Source organism: Manis pentadactyla, chromosome 4 (assembly GCF_030020395.1).
Source record: "Manis pentadactyla isolate mManPen7 chromosome 4, mManPen7.hap1, whole genome shotgun sequence".
NCBI classification, from domain to species: Eukaryota; Metazoa; Chordata; class Mammalia; order Pholidota; family Manidae; genus Manis; species Manis pentadactyla.
This window is the reverse complement of record NC_080022.1, coordinates 80,841,662-80,862,037: the sequence shown is the minus strand read 5'-3', so window position 1 is coordinate 80,862,037 and position 20,376 is coordinate 80,841,662. Positions and strand designations below refer to the sequence as shown.

At 44.1% G+C, this 20,376-nt stretch overlaps 1 protein-coding gene across 1 annotated transcript in view; it reads left to right on the top strand.

Moving 5' to 3' along the window:
* Nucleotides 1-20,376, top strand: part of ABCA4 (ATP binding cassette subfamily A member 4) — a 129,434-nt gene that overhangs the window by 84,466 nt on the left and 24,592 nt on the right. The window contains 10 exon segments of the mRNA XM_057499461.1: nt 1,082-1,323; nt 2,002-2,126; nt 2,595-2,693; nt 3,515-3,701; nt 7,822-7,916; nt 9,388-9,420; nt 10,873-10,978; nt 11,101-11,175; nt 11,426-11,595; nt 13,196-13,373. Of these exon segments, the coding sequence (XP_057355444.1) occupies nt 1,082-1,323; nt 2,002-2,126; nt 2,595-2,693; nt 3,515-3,701; nt 7,822-7,916; nt 9,388-9,420; nt 10,873-10,978; nt 11,101-11,175; nt 11,426-11,595; nt 13,196-13,373 (1,310 nt within the window).

The following is a 20,376-nucleotide window of genomic DNA, read 5'->3' as shown; positions in this document are numbered from 1 at the left end:
CACTGGGTAGTGCCTGCAGAAGTTGTCCACCCTCTGAGCAGCCCAGCCTGCTGCACTGACCCCGACCATTAGCTGAAAGGCTGGCTGGGCTGACCCACCTCCCTTCGCAGCTGCCTTTGTCCTGCAGGACTTTGGGAGGATTAAGAAAGCAACTGGGGACCAGCCAGCAGTCCCAGTCCCGGTCCCGTAGGCTCTCCCTTTATGTCTGACATATTCTGCAAATGAATATTAATCAGTGATAATAAATGATAGCTGTGACATAACTGATGACTTAGGAAGGTTTATAAAGCACCCTCACATGTGTTAGCTCATCTAATCTTAACAACCCTGTGAAATGTTCTCATTTTTATCTGACAGATAAGAAAACGCAGATTCAGACAGGTGGAGTCACTTAGCCAGATTTATGCGTCTAGTAAGAGTCAGGATTCAAACGCAGATCTGACTCCTTGCTCACTCGTCTTCCCACCCCTTCTCAGTGGCTTCTAAGAATTTAGAAAGAACCAAGTCAACTAACTTTCTTACTTTTTCTAGGTACACAGGCTTATACATGAAAATATTGTTAAATAATTCAAATAATACAAAAAAAGGCTAAAGTCACTTCCCCCTTCATCCCCTGCCCCTTACCCAGCTCTGCCCCTGCCGAGCAACACCCTTCAGTGGTTGGTGGGTGGCGGGTGTTCCTCCAGAGCTTTGCGGTTACCTGTGTGTGTGTACATATAAAATACCTTTCTTTGTGTATGATACACATGCTCTCTAATACGATCTTATTACACATACCGTTGTGCAACTCCCCTTTTTTTTTTTTTTTTTTTTTTTACTTTTAGGTATATGTTTGAAATCTTTCTGTCACTGCATTCAGATCTTGTTCTCTTAGAGACTTGTTATGCTATGTCAGACAATTCTGTCTATAGATGATTTACAACAGAAGATAGGATTTTTTAAAGTTTTACTAACCTACCTGGGCTTGATATGCTATTGGTGATTTAGATAAAGGGAAAACCAGTGCAGTGAGAAAAAAAAAGGCATATGAGATCCATATTTTGTGAGTGTTCTGAATTAGTAATTCCATGTTCCAAACCAGATGGCACTCAGCAGAACAAAGACAACCTCCGACACCCCTGTTTGGGTCCTCGGGAGAAGGCCAGCGAGCACCCCAGGGGCTCCGCCAGAGAGCCGGCCGCTCACCCGGAGGGCCAGCCCTCCCCACACGGGCACGGCCAGCGGCTCCACACGGGCGCGCGGCTCCTCGTCCAGCACGTGCAGGCGCTGCTGGTGAAGCGCTTCCACCACGCCGCCCGCAGCCGCAAGGACTTCCTGGCCCAGGTACTTCCGCCGGCCTCTGGCGGGGCTCGGGCGCCAGTGCCCGGCCTGCTGGCGCCCCTCCGGCCTCTCCTCCTCTCCCAGGCTTTCTCGCACGCGGGGCGAGCACAGTGAGCTCAAACGCAGCACTGAGCACCCGCTTTCAGTTCTGTCCGCTTTGGTTCCTCCTTGCCACACTTAATTTTGATTCTCAGGAACACAAAGCTTCTTTGTAAGTGTTAGCAGAGAAAATAGAATAATACTGAATATGTTAATATTGTTTTTATGTTTACATGAAGGGTAAAGTCATGTTTTCAATGACTTTCATTCATTTTTGCAATGACCCTTTCCATCAAGGTCACTGTCCTCTTCTTTTCCTTTGATACTTTTTATTCAGAAGCAGAAATTCTGGCTCACTTCTGGCTGAACATGGGCCTACTTCAGTGTTCAGTGTTGGCCTACTTCAACCATTCTTCAGTGTTACCAGAACGTTCTGTTTTTTCCTGAACATCCTCCTTTACACACCCTCCCTGTGATGTTTCCCAGACACCTCACTCCACCAGGGTCCCTTCATGAGGCTGCAGGATAAAAGAATGAGTGTGTGTGTGTGTGTGTGTGTGTGTGTGTGTGTGTGTGTGTGTGTGTGTGTGTCCTTAACACACCATTTGCAACAGCCCATATTGCCTGTTCATTTTCCCACAGATTGTGCTTCCAGCCACTTTCGTGTTTTGGGCTCTGATGCTTTCCATCATCATCCCTCCATTTGGTGAATATCCCGCCTTGACCCTTCACCCCTGGATATATGGGCAGCAGTACACCTTCTTCAGGTCTGTAGACTCCTCCCCAAAGGTCATCATTCACCTCCATGGGTGGTGGGGCTCCTGGGTCACATGCCGCTGGGTGGGGTCCTGGCCTTCCCACTCTGTGGGACAGTCACCAGAGGTAGAGGTCCTGGAGCTGCCCTCCAGAAGAAAGTTAATGTACCTGCCATTTGGGAAAGGTGATCCCAGGGTACAACCAGGACCATCAGGAATAAGGAAAAAGAAGGGAAAGGGTTGAAACTCCAAATCTTGATGCACAGACATGATATGCTGTCAGATCACTCTCAGACATCATGTCTGAGTCACCTGCCCTCTTCCCAGGAGGCCTGTAACCATCTCAAGGCAGTATTCTGTGCCTTGTGTACATGTCTGGTATGGGATAGCCATTCAGTAACGCGTGTTGAGTTTCATGTTGGCTGCTCTGCCCTCCATCCCAGTTGTGTCCATAGCATAAGCCCCCCTCTCTCTGTCTAGCATGGACCAGCCAGGCAGTGAGCAGCTCGCAGCACTTGCAGATGTCCTCCTGAACAAGCCTGGCTTTGGCAACCGCTGCCTGAAGGAAGAGTGGCTTCTGTAAGTCCCTCCATACCCCTGCCATAACACCAACCGCTGCTCCAGAAGAGCCTGATGGTGGGGTCCTGGGACGGCCGGGCTGGCCAAAGCCCCCATCTCCATCCTGCTCTGAGTTACACAGTCAGCCCTCTCCCTGACCAGCACTCCCCCAGCCTCTCCTGCAGCACCTGAGTGCAAGGGTGCTCAGACCTCTCAGGAGGCCCGGGCCTCACTGGACAGCTCTATATTTCTATAGTTCTTAATACAGAAAGTTCCATACTGTGTTGACATATGGTTCCCACAACTTATTTGAAAGGAATCTGAACAGGAGAAGGAGGGAGGTGAGGAATGTGTTTTTGTGTATTTGGACCTAGAATGGCACTCATCACATATGGCCAACTTCCAATTGTTGCTTTAAGTATAGAAAAGGGAACTAGAGAGAGCAGGTAAAATCCACCAAGAATCCTAAACTTCAATATAATTTTAACTGCTTCTCTCATCCAGTCTCTTCCAGAGCTATTGACAAGTACCAAAATAGGCTAATTTCAATTTTCTCTTTTATTTGTTCTGTCTCTTAACCACTAGAGCTGCCAGAAGAGAAAAGAGAGATAAAACCATCCACAAGCTAGATAATTATTCCCCAGCCCCACACCTAGTCAATCAACAAAAATTCTAGTTTTGATTTTTCTTGAACACAAACTGACTTTCAAGAATAGAAGAAAATACATGGGTCGGAGGAGGAGGAGGGAAGGCTTAGGAGAGGGTTGGGCTCTATTTCTCATCTCTAGGTATTTTTATCAACTTTGGAGCTGATTGTGAAATATTTTCTTGCCTTCCATGAGGGAGTACCCCTGTGGCAATACAACCCCCTGGAAGACTCCCTCCGTGTCCCCAAATGTCACCCACCTGTTCCAGAAGCAGAACTGGACGGCAGACAATCCCTCGCCCTCCTGCAAGTGCAGCAGCCGAGAGAAGCTCACCATGCTCCCTGAGTGCCCTGAGGGCGCAGGGGGGCTCCCGCCCCCACAGGTACCTCAGCCCTCGGGGAAGCGGGGCCCTGAATCTGCCTGCAGCAGGAGGGTGGGGAAATACACTGTGCCTCCTGGGTTTGTAGCTGACAGACATTTCAAACTGACCCTTGAGTGGAGGGCTAGGTGAGGCTCTGGGTACTCAGAGGTCCCTGTCGCAGCCACCTGCAAGAAGTCACTGACCACTAGCTTTGTTTTCCACTAGTCATTCCCTGATCGATCTAGTAAGAAAACATCTTTAAACATTAAAAAATCACACAAGTCATGTGTGCTTATTAAATAAAAATTAGAAAACACAAATAAGATGAAAGGAAAAATATCATCCAGTCATTTAGAGATAACCACCAATAACATTTGGTTCTTATCCAAACAAGATTATATTCAGAATGTGCCTTGAAAACTGCTATCTTCACTCAATAACATTATGAACACATATCCATGTTTATAAATATAAATCTACATTGTCATTTTTAATGTCTAAACACTATCCCACTGCTTGGATTTATTTAACTATTCTCTCAGTGTGTGGGACATGTGGGTTTTCCATTTTTCTCCATTGTAAACAGCGTTATAGTGTTCATTAAATGCAAATGAATTTTCACACATGTTAACAGTCTTAATTAAGAAGCTTGCCATGTGCTGTGTAACTGCGCATACACACACACACACACACACAAATGCGCGTGCGGCCAGAAGCCTATATTTTGCAGGGAATCAGCAACCTGAGCAGCGCCCTCTGCTGAGAGCTCTGAGCTCCACATGGCACCACAGCGAACCTCTCCTGGGGCTTTCAGAGGCAGTACAGAGGAGGCTGACTTAGTCTTGAGTTGTTTGTTAACAGGCCCTCTCTGATGATCTGCCAATAAATGACCAGAGGTGGTGTGCGTCAGGGAGGAGCACTAGCGTTGGCGCCAGAGAGCCCTGGGTTGGCTGCTTGGCCTCTCTGAGCTTTACTTTCCTTACTTAAAAAATGGGCATGACTGTACTTATTTCATGGCATCAGTATGAGAATTGAAGGAAATAACATAGGTAAAGAAACTGTATTATTTAGGATTAGATTCAGTGCAGCTGATAACAGTCCTAAACTAACAGTAGGTAAAATAAGACAATTTGTTTCTCTGTCCTCTCTGAAAGTTTATGGGGATGGTACATGAGGTTCTGTTTTGTTGCTCCTCCACAGTAAGTGAGCCTCAAACTCATTGGCCAGGGTGGCAGAATCTATTTTCTAGGCAGCAGAATGGACAAAGGGCTGAAGAAAAAGAGTAAGCAAAGTGTGCAAATGTGCTGTCTTTTAAACAAGATTTCCAGAAGCTACTATGCAACAATTTCACTTATACATCATTTGCCAGAACCAAACAGCAAAGGAGACTGGGACTGTAGTCCTTATTATGAGGGTCCTTGACCCCAACAAACAATGTCAATCACTATGGCATATGGCAGAAGGGCAGAGCAGACAATGGGGAACAACTAAATTTTGCCATAGCAGCAGTCACAGTTGCTGGCTTGTAAATGATTCTGTAAATGATGAACATCCTATCTTTTGTATATGTTAAGAGCATATACCTTTATCTTTCTCAAACAACATATTTTCCCTTTGAATCATAGCTCAACCACTGCAGCATCATAGAGATCTCAAAAGAGGGGCCCAGTGAGCTTGGTTCTTCGCTCCCAATTCTCTGGGCCCCACGAGGACATTTTGCTTCTGTACTGTTTGCTGAAGGCCCCTGTGGCTGCTTCTACTATCCAAATACATCCAGCTTCAGGACCCCAAAGCTATGACGCTGCACACTGAGTTCCTGGCTGGGAAAGGGAGGGAAGGCCAAGCTAGCTGCTTGGGGATTTGTTTCCTCAATGAATCCTAACCTCAAGCTGCCTGCTGAGTTTAGAAACTTACTCTCAGTAGCTAGTCCTTGGGCCTGGGGGAACAACTTAACAGTCCACTATAGCCAAAGTCCTGTGAAAACCAATTCCTGTGACTTTCTATCACTCCTGCATTTCCTCACTATCATTCATGTTTCTGAATGTGAGACATCTGCACAAGAGCTGGTGTGTGTGTGTGAGTGTGTCACACACACACTCATTCACACCCACTCACCCCACTCACTCAAACACACCCTCCCATTCAGTCTGGAATAAGGCCAGAGGGTATGGGTTTGATTCAGAGGTAGTAAATTGTCCTCATCTGGAAAATGAGGTGGTGGATGCTATCTTCTCTAGGGTCCCTCCCTATCCTAACATTGAGTGGTTGTGGGTCCTGCGGTGGAAGTGCCCCATCTTTGACTTGTAAAATACATAAAGATAAAGTCTTAAGAGTATTTTATGTAACAGAAAATAATGTGTGATAAATTCCAGCCTAGATTCTACCCAGGGAACTTGGCAGCCCTCAGCTTGAAAAGCAGGTGATAGAGTGAAAAGAGCAAGGACTGTGGGTCAGACAGGCACAGTCTGTCCTCGGTCAGCCACTTCTAAGTTCTGTAACCTGGTGTAAGTTAGCAGCCTTTCTGAACCTCAGTTGCTCTGTCTGTAAATTAAAGTAACAGGTCCTCTTCCATAAGGGTATAAGGATTAAGGGAGGTAATATATAGAGCATTAAATCAGCGCCAGGCTGCAGTACTCATTCAGTAGATGCGAGTTCTCCTCCTAGTGTTGGAAGAACAAGGTGAAGAAAGTGAATTAAAGAAGGGAGTACAATGGGAAAGGGGAAGACAGAAAGTGTATAAAAATGCGAAGAATAGTGTGTGATGACAGTTGTTTTAACGCTACCAAAAATTCCCTCAGCTACCTCTGAGTGGCACTCTTGACTCTCGATGTTCATGACTGATCAGAAACTGAACACATTCCCAATTTAAAGTAATATTGCCACCTGGCGGTCAAATTCATGAACTTTTCAATTCTTCAATGTACTGATGAACGAGCTTCCAGCTCTAGAAGTATTTTGAAGGTGATTTCTAAGTTGTAAAGCACTGTTTGAATGCTTTCATTCATGTCACACATTCATTGTTTCAACTATATGCCAAGTACTATTCTGGATGCTTGGGCTACAACAGCTAACAAGTCAGAGGAAGTCCTGAGTTTCATAGAATTTGTATCAGATGGCAGTGTGGTGGGGGCAGGGGGTGCATTGCAGACAAAACAAGTAAACAGATCAATTGGAAAGAAAATTTCAAATAGAGATGAAGATATGGAGATAGAACAGTATGTTATGATAAAGGGCGACTAGAAATAGAAAATGATTCTCTAAGGAATAAAATTTGGGCTGAGACTTGAAAGAAGAGGATGTAGCCGTGTGAGGTTGTCCAGGTAGAGCAATCCAGGTGGAGGGAACCCTCAAGTGCAAAGCTAAGCAGGAATGAGAAGTGTGCGTTTGAGAAACCGGAAGCCTGGGGATGGCGGTGAGGGGCAGCAGCCGCAGGTGAGCGCCGACAGCAAGGCAGCGCCGGTCACGTGGGCTGCTTGCACCTTGGAATGAATTTGGACCTGATCCTAGGGTTATTGCAGTGCAATAAGCAAAGTGACTGGGGTGTTCTGGTTTACATTTTTAAAGCTCAGTCTGGCTGCTGGGTGAAGAATGGACTGTGCAGAGTCAGGTTGGAGTCAGGGAGACCAGTGGGGAAGTTTCTGTAGAGGTCCAGGTGAGGGCTAGATGGGGGCTTGGGCTCGGGTACTGGTAATGGAACTGGAGAGATGAGGGGGGACTGAAGGTTTATTTTGGACTTAAAGCAGTCTTAAAGGGTAACCCATACACTATTAAAAGTAAACTAAGACAGCACAGAATTTATCCAATTCAGCCTTGTATCTTAACTAGTGAAGAGAGTGAGAGACAAAGTTTGGAGGGAGGAGGGAGAGTAAAGGGGAAAAGGTAACAACAGGAGAGAAGCAAGAAGGAGAATGGAAAAAACGAGACCGAGACGGGTCTATCCAGCCAGTCAATGGATTGGAGGAAAGAGAGGGGTCAAAGATGACTCCTACATCGCTGAGTGAGGAGTAGGGAGATGCCAGCGCCTTATTTAGTATGTTCCCAGTAGCTGAATTGATAAATAATTTTTGGAGAAGGACAAGTAGTTTCACAAACTGTAAGGCCGCCAGCTGCAGTCATTAATGCACACATCTCACTGCCTCAGAGAACCCAGCGCAGCACCGAGATCCTACAAGACCTCACGGGCAGGAACGTCTCGGACTTCTTGGTGAAAACGTATCCTGCTCTTATACGAAGCAGGTAAGAAGAGACCCTTGTATATGCTTCATTCTGGCTCCCCAGAGTAAATATTAGCTAGGGACAGAAGATACTTAACTCTCATGATTTATCACAGTCAGGGCAGTGGGATTCTTTTCTTTTTCCTAATTTGAGGGCCATATCCATCAGAAACAGCAACTGACGCGTGTACAGGTAAAATGCTACTTAACATTCATCTTGGGTTTTTTTGTTTTGTTTTGCTTAGACCAAGCATTCTTAAAGTGTAACTGTGCACTATTCAAAGTACAATAAGAAAGCATAGAATTTATCCAGTAATTCAGCCTCATATCTTAGTTAAGAAAAAGAGAGAGAGTTTGGAGGAAAGAGGGAGAGTAAAGGGGAAAAGATAGTGAAAAAAAGAGAGAAGCAAGAAGGAAAAGTAAGAAGCAAAAAAGGAGCAAGGAAAAAAGTTGACTGGGACGGGAAAGAGCCCGCAGGACAGTGCTTGAGAGAGATGGAGAGCCCTCAGGCTGGCCAGGTTAACTGCACTTGTCACACTCTCACTGTAAGTCGTCATCTCTCACTGCCCTTTAACATGCCAAAGAGCTCTTCTAGAAGCTCTGCTTCTCTCAGCTCTGCGGCTGTTCCTAACAAGCACCCCCCATCAGAGCCAACAGCTTGACAAGAGCATGCTACAGAAAGAGTACCTCTAAGGAGCCCTGATCCAGCCCCACATGCTCTGGGGCTTTAAAATATACTTTCTGGCTTTAGTAGTACTTTCCATTGCTTCCCCACCAGATCCTGCACAAGGGACAAATGAACTCAGTTGAGCAGAATCCACTTGGATGATAAAAGCAGCTGTGAGAAGGCAGCCAAGCTAGCAGTTAGCAAAGTGAAGAATGCCATCCAAGCACAAAAATAAAAGCAGGATGCATAGAATTTATTCCATAATGCAGTAAAAAACAAGTCAGCCCCAACTTTGTTCTCAGCAGCCAAGTTGCACATGGAACTTGGTATTTTGTGTTTGATGACTATGATAGTTGTCAGGCCTCGCCGGGAGGTCTCACAGTGGCATCTACCTGTTTTCTCTCTTGTCATTTTACCCTTGATTGGCAGAAGTCAGTCTCTTAACTCCCCCAAGTGTGCAGGTGCTTAGCAGAGGCTTGTTTGTGCAGGGTGGAAGAGGGGACGGCTGCAGACTTCACCCCACACTGGGTATGGTAGTTGCCGCATTTTCTGGGTCCATGATCTGACAGATTACCCGAGGACAGGGCCACCCAGGAAGCTCAGCATGCATGCTATGACTTGGGAAGCCACTGGTGGAAAATATCAGTCCTTTGTCCAGATGTATATGTCGGCTTCACTTCTTGGCTGGGAGGTTTCCACATTGCTTGGATATCAGGAAATACTAAAAATACCCTGAAGACAGACACCCAAATGGGTGCTTGGGGAGGAAAGTTAACACTACTGTTGTGCTTGTGGCATTCATTGTATGATTTGTTTTGGCTTTCAGCTTAAAAAGCAAATTCTGGGTCAACGAACAGAGGTAAGAAACTACTTTTGTAAGAAATTAAAATCTCAGATTGATTCACTTAAAACAACTGCACACTAAAAAAGCAACCCTTCAAAGCCATGTGTGTGGGCTACTCTGTGTGTGCTTCCAAAGACATGTCCTGGAGGATGTGTGGCTAAGGACACCCTGGACCCAGAAGCGCCTGGAGCAGCAAATCTCCTGGGAGGGCATACATAGGAGGTGGTACTCTGCGAAGGGCAGTTTGGGAGCATTTGCACTCAGAAGAGGTTCTGACCTCCCAGCATATGATGGTTTAGGAGGCTGCAATGACAGGACACAACCTCAGGCCTTGCACTCTGTGGTCCATTCCTTCTAAACCTCACAGGGTCTGGCCCAGCCACAGACTCAACCACTCCTGAGGCATCCTGGAGGCTGCAGTGCTTCCAGGAGTTTGGGGAATCCTCCAGGACCTTCTTGGCATGAGCTGGCCTCTTGGGCTCCCTCAGTAATGGGGCCTCTAGAATGAATGCAGAGCTGAGGTTGACTTGATATCCTGGGCAGATTCTGGACCATAAATGTGAAATCCAGCTTTTAGGATTGCTCCCTAGAGGGAAGTGTAGGGCCTCAGCTGAAGGAGAAAGGAGGGACAGAGAATGGGACATTTGAGTCCTTGAGAAATAGAGTTCTTCTCCCCTGCTTGCTGAACTAGCAAATTAATTTTGTTTTGTCAAGGAATTTTGGCTTTCATCCTGCCTTTGAAGGTTTTAGGCTGCAGATCAGCACACCCCAATCCATGCCTGAGCATGGTCACCTGAGATGGCCGGAGCAGTGTGGAAGACGTGTTAGAGCAGGAGACCCAAGCCTGGGGCCTCAGTTAAGGAGCCAGCACACCAGACAAGGCAGGAGCCCAAGGGGCTGCCTGAGCCAGGGGTGTGGTTGGCAGTCAGGAGAGACGGATACGACAGGGCTGGTCCTGACTAGCTGTAGGTGAGCCCAGTGCTGCCAGAAGAGCCTGTGAAGTACAGAAGCGGCACAGAACAGAACTCATTGGTTGGGGCAAGGGAAAGCCAGGGAAGACCTCACAGAGAAGATGACATAACAGGTGAGATGGAATTGGCTGGAGGCTCAGCAAGGGAAAGGCACTCCCAGGAAACTTGCAGCCCCTGAAAGGTGGAGAGACATGAGGGCACCCTGGACCCGGACCACTGAGTGCTCTGGGAGAGATTCGACAGGGCGGGGACACAGGGAAGGCACGAGGCAGGTGCAGTCGGAGAGACAGCGCTCAGGAGGGACCAGGAGTCCTTCCTGGAGGCAGTGAGCAAGCATTACAAGTTGGTTTGTGAAGTGGAGCCAAGTAGCTCTCTAGTCCAGATGATTCCCCTAGAAGTACACACTTTCTACACAAACAAAGAGCTACTGGTGCGCACTGAGCACCACAGACTTGGGTCATGGCGCTGATCTGAGGACTTCTTGTTCCCTTGTCAGATATGGAGGCATTTCCATTGGAGGAAAGCTGCCCGGCCTCCCGATCATTGGGGAAGCACTTGTTGGATTTTTAAGCAATCTTGGCCAGATAATGAATGTGAGCGGGGTACGTACACAGACTGGAGATTTGGGTAGCACTTGCAATGCACCAGTTATCATGAAACAGAAATTATCATAGATACTAAGGAAGGAAAAAAACCTCTTGCTTGTTTCGTATGGTCTTTCTAGGGCCCCATGACCAGACAGGCCTCTAAAGAAATGTCTGCGTTCCTTAAACATCTAGAAACTGAAGACAACATTAAGGTATTAGCCCTGCATAATCTTCCCTAGAGCTAAACCCTCACGTGAGCTGGTAATTTAGTTTTTTCCCCAGCTTAGTTAAATTCCATCCCTCCTCCTGTTGAAATCTAGAATGGAATGTCTTGCAGCTGCCAAAGCCTTGCTCCTCCTTGCACCCTCTTTCCTGCAGTTCATTTTGCCTTTAAACAGCTGTGAGCACAGTGCCTGGATGCACTCCGGAGCCCAGCCTGACAAACCCGTGTGTGCCCTGTAGGTGTGGTTTAACAACAAGGGCTGGCATGCCCTGGTCAGCTTTCTCAACGTGGCCCACAACGCCATCCTACGGGCCAGCCTGCATGGGGACAGGGACCCGGAGGAGTACGGCATCACTGCCATAAGTCAGCCCCTGAACCTGACGAAGGAGCAGCTCTCCGAGATCACAGTGTAAGCACCGCACGCCCTGCCTCACAGCTTTCCCATCACCCTCTCCACTCTTTGGATGCCCCGAGAAGATTTGCGCCAGCATGAGTTCTGGACTGTGTGGCAAGACTGTTTAACCCGGCACACGTTAAGAGAAGACTTTCAGATGCTTCATGTACCAAATTGTTTAGCTATTCTTTCTCCTCAAATTTACTTAGAAAGTAGGCATGTATTTGGTTCTGTTCCCTTTTGGCTCTTGATAACAAATTGCTCCTGGAGCTCCTTTCTAGCATGTGAAGTGAGTGCCCTGATTTCATCTCCCCAGCAGGAATATCTTAGGTTCTGGTAATTTCTCTCAGATGGCCAAGCTTTCAAGATGTCAACAGATCCTTGCCTTCCTCAAGCTGAGGCTCCTACCACACAGCTTTGGGCAGTAAAAACATCAGTTCTGCAATTTATAGTATGTTTGCTCTATTCCAGGCCTGAATTTGGCGGCAAAGCCTGTATTAGTGTACACCTCTTCTGGGCTGTACAGGGCCTCAGTTTCTTATCCCGGCCCTCTGAGTGCCCTGACCATGCCAAGTGTCACCAGCTAACACTTGAGTGCTGGCCCTTGGGGCCTTCCTCTGGACACCCCGGATGCAGGAAGAGTAGCCTGTCGTATGTGAATTCTCACTCAGCCCAAGTTTCTGTACCTGCTTCAAGCCTTCTGAGTCTGAAATATCAAATAGGAGTCTCTTGTGATTATAAAAGTACTACATAAAATAGTATATGTTCATTAAAGAAAGTTTATATTAGTTTAAGAACTGATGATCTATAACCCTACACAGTTTATAGAGTATTTCCCTCAATGTTTTGTGTGTTTCCTTCCTGCTCTTTGCTCTGTTCTTCCTACATGTGTGGATCCCGCACCTTGTAGTTCTGTCAGGGCCTGTGACAAGCCCATAGGGCGCCTTTGTGGGAATCAGTAGGTGGGCACTGTCCCACGTCAGGACGCATGGCTGGTGTGAAGTCTGGGCTGGATTTCAGCCTGCTTGCCCTGTCAGCCAGACGTTTCCTATTTGTTCCAGGAAAGAGTGAATAGAACCAAGCTTCTGCATAACTGGCCTGTTCTCTTTTCACTTTAACTTACATTGGGAACATTTCCCCATGTTATAATGCATTTCTTGAAAGCATGATTTAGCAAGATAGTTTATTTCTTTTAACAAAAATAAATTTCACAGATCATATAGCTGTCAAGTGTATCTATGACATTATTAGAATAAGAGTATTGTAGTATACAAGATTAATATATAATATGTTTCTATACACCATCAGATACAAATAATTTAAAATGTAATGAAGAGAAAACTTGACTTTCATAGTAACACTGAGTAATATTCAATATTAACATTAATAATAATATTCAATGTTAATATGGAACGGGAAACCCACAAACATTCATTTCACCTTGACCCAGGTTGACTTAGATAATTGAGTGGAACAACAGCCTTCAGGCTTGAGAAGGGGGAATCTGGAGCCCATTACCAGGGCTGGGTGAGGTCTTCCCAGGGCCAGACTTTGCTCTCTCCTGCTTCTGCCCCTTCTTCACCTCCCTCCATCTGCGTCTCCTGACCTGCTGCAGGCTGACCTCTTCGGTGGATGCTATGGTTGCCATCTGCGTGATTTTTGCCATGTCCTTCGTCCCAGCCAGCTTCGTCCTTTATTTGATCCAGGAGAGGGTGAAGAAAGCCAAGCACCTCCAGTTTCTCAGTGGAGTGAGCCCCACCACCTACTGGCTCACCAACTTCCTCTGGGACATGGTAAGTGTCAGCTGGTGGCGTCTCTCTCGCCTGCCTGGGCCCCAGGTGGGCGGGCCTTTACATCTGCGCTGCTGGAGGGGACACGGCAGGGTGGGGCTTTCGTTCCACCAGGACTGCTGGAAGGTGCTGTGCCGGGGCCTTCTGTGTCTGCTGTCTCTTCACATCTTAGAAGGGTAAGAACTGGGAGCCCCAGGCTGGGGAAGGATGTGGGCTCAACTTAACTGCTGAGTGGGAGCTCTGGGAACTGTGCACCAGGGGCCTTCTGACCCACTGCAGGTGTGAGCCTGACCTTCTTGGGAAAAATCTGGAGCTATAAAGGTAATATCAAGATGTTCTTCACCCTACGTCCTCTTCTTAAACCCTGCCTCACCCCCAAAGGGGTAAGGATGGAACTTCCCCTATGGTAATTGGCAGATATAGGACCCCCAGTTAAACTTAAATTGCAGGTAAAGCAATGAATAATTATTACATGGGACATACACTGAAAAATTCATTGGTTGTTTATCTGAAATCAAAATTTAACTGGGCATTCTATATTTTTATTGGTGTAATATGGCAGCTCTATTCAGTGGCCTTATTTTGCTTCCCAGAGTAGCGAGACCTTCACTGTATCAGATTCAGCAACACTTTAGGGAACATGAAGAAAGTTATTTATTGCCAACAGCAGATGCCACCTCTCTCAGGAGCAGGGATGGTAGGGGTAGGAAGGGATCAGGGTGGGTCACTTTATGACAGGACTCCCAGTGAAAATGAATTGGCAGCACAGGCCTAGTTATAACACTACAGAATCATTACTGTACCAACCCCAGTCTATTGTGGCCTCCTCAGGCAATGACATTCTTTGTTTTATCTCAATCTTCTAAAACTAACGTGAGTCTCCACTTCATGTGATGACAGGATATATCACAATGGACACCAACACAAACAGCCTTCTCCAAGTATGGTTTTTAATAATGATGGCAAATATTAGGGTTTATGAAGACATGATTTCTTTTATCTTATTCAACTTGTTAAGCAGCTATCACTTAATATTACTAAACCAGAAATCCATCAGTAGTAACTAAAATTTTCCCCTCTCTTCTATCCACATGAGAAACACTTATGAACACAAAGGAGTAGGTCAGAACATACACGCCTCAGTTTGGACAAGAACATCATTTGCGGGCCCCCCACTGGCCCTGTGCTTTACCCATGAAAGCAGCAAGGCTCATCTGCACTGACGAGCTATAGAGGTGCTTGGTTTGGCATTCTACTATTCCATAAAGACGAGGAATAGAATTTGCACTTGGGGCTGACACAGGCCTGACTGAAAACAGAAATCTCTGAGCCTAAGGAGAAATATGTGGGCAGAAGGGCACAGTGAATATCTGAGTGGGAGGTGATACTGGAAAAGTAGACACTTTGCAGCCCAGTGAAGAGTTAGAAGATGGGGGAGATGATGTTAGCAGGCTTCTGATGCTCTAGAATTTTAAGACTGGCCTGCAGTCTGAACTCTAGGATTCATGGTGTTGGAGCTTAGCATCCTGATTAGCTAGGGGCAAAACCATAACATCTGCCTGGGGTCATTTGTTCAATGAATGGTACAAACACTTATTCTATCATTTATTCAATTATTTTTTTATTAAGGTATCATTGATATACACTCTTAGGAAAGCTTCACATGAAAACGTTCTGGTTACTACATTCCCCATACCCATATTATCAAGTCCCCCACATATCCCAATGAAGTCACTGTCCATCAGTGTAGTAAAGTGCCACAGAGTAACTTCTTGTCTTCTCTGTGCTACACTGTTTTTCCCGTGAACCCCTCCCACACCACGTGTACCAATCATAATACTGCTCAATCCCCTTCTCCCTCCCTCCCGACCCACCCTCCCCCACCCCTCCCCTTTGGTAACAGCTAGTCCCTTCTTGGAGACTGTGAGTCTGCTGCTGTTCTGTTCCTTCAGTTTTGCTTCATTCTTATACTCCACAAATGAGGGAAATCATTTGGCACTTGTCTTTCTCTGCCTGACTTATTTCACTAAGCATAATACCCTCTAGCTCCATCCATGTTGCAAATGGTAGGATTTGTTCTCTTCTCATGGTGGAATAGTATCCCATTGTGTATATGTACCACCTCTTCTTTATCCATTCATCTACTGATGGACACTTAGGTTGCTTCCATATCTTGGCTCTTGTAAATAGTACTGCAATAAACATAGGGGTGCCTATGTCTTTTTGAATCAGATCTTTCTTTCTTTGGGTAAATTCCTAGGAGTGGAATTCCTGGGTCAAATGTATTTCTATTTTGAGTTTTTTGAGGAACCTCCATATTGCTTTCCACAATGGTTGAAATAACTTACATTCCCACCAGCAGTGTAGGAAGGTCCCCTTTCTCTGCTTCCTTGCCAGCATTTGTTGTTGTTTGTCTTTTGGATGTTGCCATCCTAACTGCTGTGAGGTGATACCTGATTGTGGTTTTAATTTTCATTTCCCTGATAATTGGTGATGTGGAGCATCTTTTCCTGTGCCTGTTAGCATCTGAATTTCTTCTTTGGAGAATTGTCTGTTCATATACTGTGCCCATTTTTTAATAAAGTTATTTGCTTTTTGGATGTTGAGACATGTGAGTTCCTTATATATTTTGGATGTTAACCCCTTGTCAGATATATCATTTACAAATATATTCTCCCATACTGTAGGATGCCTTTTTGTTCTACTGATGGTGTCCTTTGCACAGAAACTTTTTAGTTTGATGGAGTCCACCTGTTCATTTTTACTTTTGTTTCCCTTGCCCAAGGAGATGCATTCAGGAAAAAGTTGATTTTGTTTATATTCAAGAGATTTTTGCCTATGTTTTCTTCTAAGAATTTTATGGTTTCATGACTTACATTCAGGTCTTTGATACATTTTGAGTTTACTTTTGTATATGGAGTTAGACAATAATCCAGTCTCATTCTCTTGCATGCAGCTGTCCAGTTTTGCCAACACCAGTTGTGGAAGAGGCTGTGATTTCCTGATTGTATGTTCATGGCTCCTTTATCATATATTAATTGACCATATATGTTTAGGTTTTTATCTAGGTTCTTTATTCTGTTCCATTGATCTATGGGTCTGTTCTTGTACCAAATTATCTTGATTACTGTGGCTTTGTAGTAGAGCTTGAAGTTGGGGAGCATAATCCCCCCACCTTTATTCTTCCTTCTCAGGATTGCTTTGGCTATTTGGGGTCTTTTATGGTTCCATATAGATTTTAGAACTATTTGCTCTAATTCACTGAAGAATGCTCTTGGTATTTTGATAGGGATTGCATTGAATCTGTAGATTACTTTAGTCAGGATGCCATTGTGACAATATTAATTTTTCCTATCCATGAGCATGGGATATATTTCCATTTATTGGTATCTTCTTTAATTTGTCTCATGAGTGTCTTGTAGTTTTCAGGGTCTAGGTCTTTCACTTCCTTGGTTAAGTTTATTCCAAGGTATTTCATTCTTGTTGATGCAATTGAAAATGAAATTATTTTCCTGATTTCTCTTTCTGCTAGTTCATTGTTAATATACAGGAATGCAACAGATTTCTGTGTATTTATTTTGTATCCTGCAACTTTGCCTAATTCAATTATTAGTTCTAGTAGCTTTAGGGTAGATTCTTTAGGGTTTTTTGTGTGCAATATCATGTCATCTGCAAACAGTGACAGTTTGACTTCTTCCTTACCAATCTGGATGCCATTTATTTCTTTGTGTTGTCTGATTGCCATGGCTAGGACCTCCAGAACTATGTTGAATAAAAGTGGGGAGAGTGGGAATCCTTGTCTTGTTCCCGATCTTAAATGAAAAGCTTTCAGCTTCTCACTGTTAAGAATGATGTTGGCTGTGGGTTTATCATATATGGCCTTTATTATGTTGAGGTACTTGTCTTCTATACCCATTTTGTTGATAGTTTTTATCATGAATAGATGTTGAGTTTTGTCAAATGCTTTTTCAGCATCTATGGAGATGATCATGTGGTTTTTGTCCTTCTTTTGGTTAATGTGGTGGTTGATGTTGATGGATTTTTGAATATTATACCATCCTTGCATCCCTGGAATATATCCTACTTGATCATGATGGGTGATCTTTTTTTTTGCATTCGGCTTGCTAGTATTTTGTTGAGTATTTTTGCATCTATGTTCATCAGGGATATTGGTCTGTAATTTTCTTTTTTTGTGGTGTCTTTGCCAGGTTTTGGTATTATAGTGATGCTGACCTCATAGAATGAGTTTGGAAGTATTCCCTCCTCTCCTATTTTTTGGAAAACTTTAAGGAGGATGGGTATTAGGTCTTCACTAAGTGTTTAATAAAATTCAGCAGTGAAGCCATCTGGTCCAGGGGTTTTGTTCCTAGGTAGTTTTTTTGATTACCAATTCAATTTCATTGCTGGTAATTGGTCTGTTTAGATTTTCTATTTCTTCCTGGATCACACTTGGAAGGTTGTATTTTTTAGAAAGTTGTCCATTTCTTCTAGGTTATCCACTTTTTTAACATACAGTTTTTCATAGTATTCTCTAATAATTCTTTGTATTTCAGTGGTGTCCGTAGTGATTTGTCCTCTCATTTCTGGTTCTGTTTATGTGTGTGGACTCTCTTTTTTTCTTGATAAATTTGGCTAGAGGTTTATCCATTTTGTTTATTTTCTAGAAGAACCAGCTCCTGCTTTCATTGATTCTTTCTATTGTTTTATTCTTCTCGATTTTACTTATTTCTGCTCTAATCTTTATTATGTCCCTCCTTCTACTGAGTTTGGGCCTCATTTGTTCTTCTTTTTCTAGTTTTGTTAATTGTGAGTTTAGACTGTTCATATGAGATTGTTCTTCTTTCCTGAGGTAGGCCTGTACTGCAATATACTTCCCTCTTAGCACAGCCTTTGTTGCATCCCACAGATTTTGTGGTGTTGAGTTATCATTGTCATTTGGCTCCATATATTGCTTTATCTCTGTTTTTACTTGGTCATTGATCCATTGATTATTTAGGAGCATGTTGTTAAGCCTCCATGTGTTTGTGGGTTTTTTTGTTTCCTTTGTATAATTTATTTCTGGTTTCATACCTTTGTGGCCTGAGAAGCTGGTTGGTACAATTTCAATCCTTCTGAATTTACTGAGGCTCTTTTTGTGGCCTAGTATGTGATCTATTCTGGAAAGTATTCCATGTACACTTGAGAAGAACGTGTATCCTGCTGCTTTTGGGTGGAGTGTTCTGTAGATGTCTCTTAGGTCCATCTGTTCTAATTGTTATTAAGTGCTTCTGTCTCCTTGTTTTCTGTCTGGTTGATCTGTCCTTTGGAGTCACTGGTGTATTGAAGTCTCCTAAAAGAAATGCATTGCATTCTATTTCCCCCTTTAATTCTGTTAGTATTTGTTTCACATATGTAGGTGCTCTGGTGTTGGGTGCATAGGTATTTATAATGGTTATACCCTCTTATTGGACTGACTCCTTTATCATTATGTAATGTCCTTCTTTGTCTCTTGTTACTTTCTTTGTTTTGAAGTCTATTTGTTCTGATACAAGTACTATAATTACTGCTTTTTTATCCCTGTTAGTTGAATGAAATATCTTTTTCCGTCCCTTCACTTTTAGTCTGTGTATGTCTTTGGGTTTAAAGTGAGTCTCTTATAGGCAGCAAATAGATGAGTCTTGCTTTTTTATCCATTCAGTGACTCTGTGTTTTGATTGGTGCTGACCAGTTTACAGTTAGGGTGATTATTGATAGGTATGTACTTATTGCCATTGCAGGCTTTAGATTCATGGTTACCAAGGCTTCAAAGGTAACTTCCTTACTATCTAACAGTCTCATTTAACTCACTTTGTATGCTGCTATAAACACAATCTAAAGGTTCTTTTTTTTCCCTCCTTTTTCTTCCTCCTCCATTCTTTATATATTAGGTATCACATTCTATACTCTTTGTCTATCCCTTGACTGACTTTGAGAGTAGTTGATTTGATTTTGTATCTGCTTAGTAATTAATTGTTCTACTTTCTTTACCGTGGTTTTATTTCCTCTGGTGACAGCTATTTAGCCTTAGGAATACTTCTATCTATAGCAGTCCCCCAAAAATATACTGTAGAGATGGTTTGTAGGAGGTAAATTCTCTCAGCTTTTTCTTATCTGGAAATTGTTTAATCCCTCCTTCAAATTTAAATGATAATCTTGCCAGTAGAGTATTCTTGATTCCAGGCCCTTCTGCTTCATTGCATTAAATACATCATGCCACTCCCTTCTGGCCTGTAAGGTTTCTGTTGAGAAGTCTGATGATAGCCTGATGGGCTTTCCTTTGTATGTAGTCTTTTTTTCTCTGTCCTTATCCTTGATCTTTACCATTTTAATTATCATTTGTCTTTGTGTTGTCTTCTTTGGGTCCCTTGTGTAGGGGGATCTGTGGATCTCCATGGCCTGAGAGACTATCTTCTTCCCCAGATTGGGGAAGTTCTCAGCAATTACCTCCTCAAAGACACTTTCTATCCCTTTTTCTCTCTCTCTTCTTCTTCTGGTATCCCTATTATGAGAATATTGTTCCGTTTGGATTGGTCACACAGTTCTCTCAATATTCTTTCATTCCCAGAGATCCTTTTTTCTCTCTATGCCTCAGCTTCTTTGTATTCCTGTTCTCTAATTTCTATTTCACTTACCATCTCCTCTACTTCATCTAATCTGCTTTTAAATCCCTCCATTTTATGTTTCATTTCAAATACTGTATTCTTCAACATTTGTATCTCATTCTTGAATTCCTCCCTGAGTTCTTGAATATTTTTCTGTACCTCTGTTAGCATGTTTATGATTTTTATTTTGAACTCTCTTTCAGAAAGATTGATGAGTTCAGTTTCACTTGGCCCTCTCTGGTGTTTGTGGGATTTTGGTTTGAACCAGATTCCTTTGACATTTCATATTTGTAGGTGGCATCCTCTAGTGCCCAGAGGCTCTACTCTCTGGAGCTGCTCAGTCCCTGGAACAATGGCGGGGGTCACAGGCGAGTGGTGCTGGTGCC